The sequence below is a fragment of the Eleginops maclovinus genome, chromosome 6 (assembly GCF_036324505.1).
Source record: "Eleginops maclovinus isolate JMC-PN-2008 ecotype Puerto Natales chromosome 6, JC_Emac_rtc_rv5, whole genome shotgun sequence".
In the NCBI taxonomy this organism is placed as follows: domain Eukaryota; kingdom Metazoa; phylum Chordata; class Actinopteri; order Perciformes; family Eleginopidae; genus Eleginops; species Eleginops maclovinus.
Window position 1 is genome coordinate 23,157,240 of NC_086354.1, and position 3,395 is coordinate 23,160,634.

The 3,395-nt window shown below is 50.1% G+C and overlaps 1 protein-coding gene across 1 annotated transcript; it reads right to left on the reverse strand.

Moving 5' to 3' along the window:
• Positions 1-357: 357 nt before the first annotated feature.
• LOC134865392 (frizzled-8-like) lies at positions 358-3,119 on the reverse strand. Its single transcript, XM_063884882.1, is given in 2 exon segments — positions 358-2,278; positions 2,281-3,119. Coding segments are annotated over 2 exon segments (1,737 nt in total). The 5' UTR covers positions 2,933-3,119; the 3' UTR covers positions 358-1,193.
• Positions 3,120-3,395: the final 276 nt, after the last annotated feature.

Below are 3,395 nucleotides of genomic sequence, written 5' to 3' on the forward strand. Positions count from 1 at the left end.
AAACGTCCCACTTTAAGCCTGGATCAGGGGTTTAACAGAGGACAGAAGGAAAGGTTTAGTAACAAGACTAAAGGGCATTAAACTGAGAAGACCACCTGTAGTGCATCCATTGCCATGCCGATGTTGTCCCCTGCGTCTCACAGCATGTGGATCTGGGAGCTTTAGTAAAACACATGGGGCCCCCAAGGCAAGTTACATTTGGTTAAATTAAGATAAAGCTGCCATAAAATCACCAGACATATATTGAGATGTTATGAAACTGTGCACACCATAACACCACACTTTTTTCAAACTTGCAGATTTAAAATCCTCTATACAGTTTTTTTTTTTTGCGGGAATAACCAGGAATCACTTCAATTCAATAAAAGTTGTTTTATTCTCAAAATAGAATTTTCTATCAAAGTGGAAATTATACATATTTACAATCTCGTAAAATTTCATATACAAATGTACAATATATGTACACCAATAATTATATAAATACACTTTTTACGCGCTGATGCAACCCGTATGAGACAGTATTAAGGCATTGATTAATGTATAGAATCCATCTCTTGCAGACAAAAAAAAAAGCCTCGTGTCAAGCAGAGCAGTCTCATTGTGGCTCTTATGTTTAAGACACAGCGGTTCTTTACAGTAAGAAGAAGTAGAGACTCAGCTGTACCGTGTCACCTATCGACAAGGGGGATCTTGTCAGCTGTGCGCATTCAATTAAGCCCAGATAAGACTCTGCATTCTTCGTGCCAGGTACATTGTTCTGCTGCTGACAGTCTCATTATTTAAAGAGAAGCCATTAGGCGCTCATTAATGTGCTAATTACAACACGCTGATGGACAATCCCCATACAATTAGTCACCCTCCTCCCCCGTCCATACCCAACACCCTCTATTCAAACACATGGACGCCATTTGGATAAGGCAAGGAAGGAAGGAAGGAAGGAAGGAAGGAAGGAAGGAGCACTTTCCTTAAGTAAAAGTCCACACTGAACTTTTATGGACCTTAGTTGACCAAACAATTATTAAAAAAGTTCACATTAGAGGAGTGCTCGTGGCAGTTTGGGGACTCACTTTGAATAATTTACCAAAACATGTGTAAGTCCCCATAGAAAGAGCTGATATGCGCTGGTTTTAAGTCTTTAGTGTCAAATGACATAAGATGCATTTGAGAGGATAACCACCCCCCCCTCTCTCTGTTCAAACCCGGGACAGTGGCATCTGTTTGGGGCAGGACACTGAGCTGGCTGTCCCGGATCTCCAGGTTAGTCCCGTGCTCACGTCACTGTACATGGAGCCCGCGGAGGCTTTACTCCCCCAACAGCACCGCGTGCAAAAAGTCCTCCAGGAGTCCAAGGTTTTCCCGGACCAGATCCAGGCCCCCGAAGTGATGCCTACCAGGAGGCACATAAAGTATTTCAACATGAACACGGCATAGTCCGGCCTCTGCCTGCTGGGGTCGGTCATGCACGTACAGTTGTGCGTAATTTCCCAAGTCTGTCTGTTGTGCTGCTCGTAAAAGTAACAGGCCACTATGACAGTGGCAGGGACAGTGTATAAAACTGTGAAAACTCCTATCCGGATCATCAGCCTCTCCAGCTTGTCAGTCTTTGTGCCCCCCTGTTTGATTACACTCCTGATCCGGAACAGCGAGACGAACCCAGCCAGCAGAAACATGGTGCCGATGAACAGGTAGATCACCAGCGGTGCCAACACGAAACCTCGCAGGTTATCCAAATTCTGGTTGCCCACGTAGCAAATCCCAGCCACAGAGTCTCCGTCCACTGAGCTCAGAGCCAGAACTGCGATGGATTTGAGGCTGGGGATGAGCCAGGCGGCCAAATGGAAGTACTGTGCGTAACTGGCGATGGCCTCGTTCCCCCACTTCATACCAGCAGCCAGAAACCAAGTGAGGGACAGAATGACCCACCAGATCGAGCTGGCCATGCCGAAGAAGTAAATCAGCAGGAAGACGATGGTGCACAGTGCGGGACCCGTGGTCTCATAGTGGATGTGTTCAGCGCCGCTCTCCCTGTTGCACGCCACTTCCTCATGTCCCGCGATCAGCCTCACAATGTATCCGATGGAAACAAACATGTAGCAGGCAGAGAGGAAGATGATGGGGCGCTCCGGGTACTTAAACCTCTCCATGTCGATTAGAAAGGTCGCTACGGTTGCGAAAGTGGAGATGAAACACAGGACGGACCACAGACCGATCCAGAAGGCGGTGAAAGTCCTCTCTTCCAGGGTGAAGTACGGGTTGTGGCACGGCATGGCGCAGTTCAGATCTGTCCCGTCTTGACGCGGTTGTGCAGAGGGTGGCTGTCACCGGTCACTGGCACCATGGGCGCGCGGCAGAAGCACCCAGGCTCGCACGGGGACTCGGCTGGTTTGTGCTTCCCGGGGATCACGCGCCCGTAGCTGATCTTTTTCCTCGGGTTGTACGGCTTCACGGGTCTGTTAGTGGGTTTTGCCACAACAGGGGAAGCTGTGGTGGTCTGACTCCGGTTGTAGTCCATGCACAGCGTGTCCTGGTTGCCTTGCTCGGGCAGCAGGTCGCACCTCATCCGGTCTGGCCAAGGGAACCCGTACTGCCTCATGAGGGGAGCGCAGCCGGCTTTAGCCCGCTCACACACACTCCTACACGGCGGCAGAGGCTTCTTGTAGTCCTCCAGGCAGATCGGTGTGTACATGCTGCAGAGGAAGAAGCGCAGGTCCGGGGAGCACTTTATCTCCACCAGCGGCCAGAACTGGTGCACCTCCAGCCCGGCTTCGTCCTGCGTGTCGTGGTTGAACTGGTTGGGCATGTATGTGTAGTTGTAGCCGATTCCTTTGCACAGAGGCACGGAGATCTCCTGGCACTGGAGCTCCTTTGCCGCCATGCAGCCGTGCAGGACGAGGGCAAACAGCACACACCATCCCGGGATGCTCCTCTCCATTTTTCGTGTAGTGCCAGCGAATTTGCGCAGTTAATCCAGAGGTGCTGCAGAAGTCATGCTAGAGCGCAGAGAGTGTGTGGTGGTGTGTAATATCCAAAAACAAGCGCTTTACTCTCACACTGTCAGTCTTCTCTCTCCCTTTGTGTCGGTATTTCACCGTGACTCTGTTTGCATGCTGCGCTGCTGGTGGGTGCGTTGGGTTTTATACCGGGAGCAGCGAGGCCACGCCCCCAGCAGGGCGGGGACAGAGAGAATAAGTCAATCAGGGGTTCCTTCTAAAGGTGTTTGTTTAAAATGTTCACCCTGGAGGAAGGGTTATAATCACTTTGTCTCTGTTTACCCCCCCTCAGACACACACACATACCCACACACACTGCCCTTTACAAACAAGTAGGGGGGAGTTATAATACAATAGAGACATCAGGGAGAAATGCAATTATTATGCAGACAGTGGGGAGTAAAC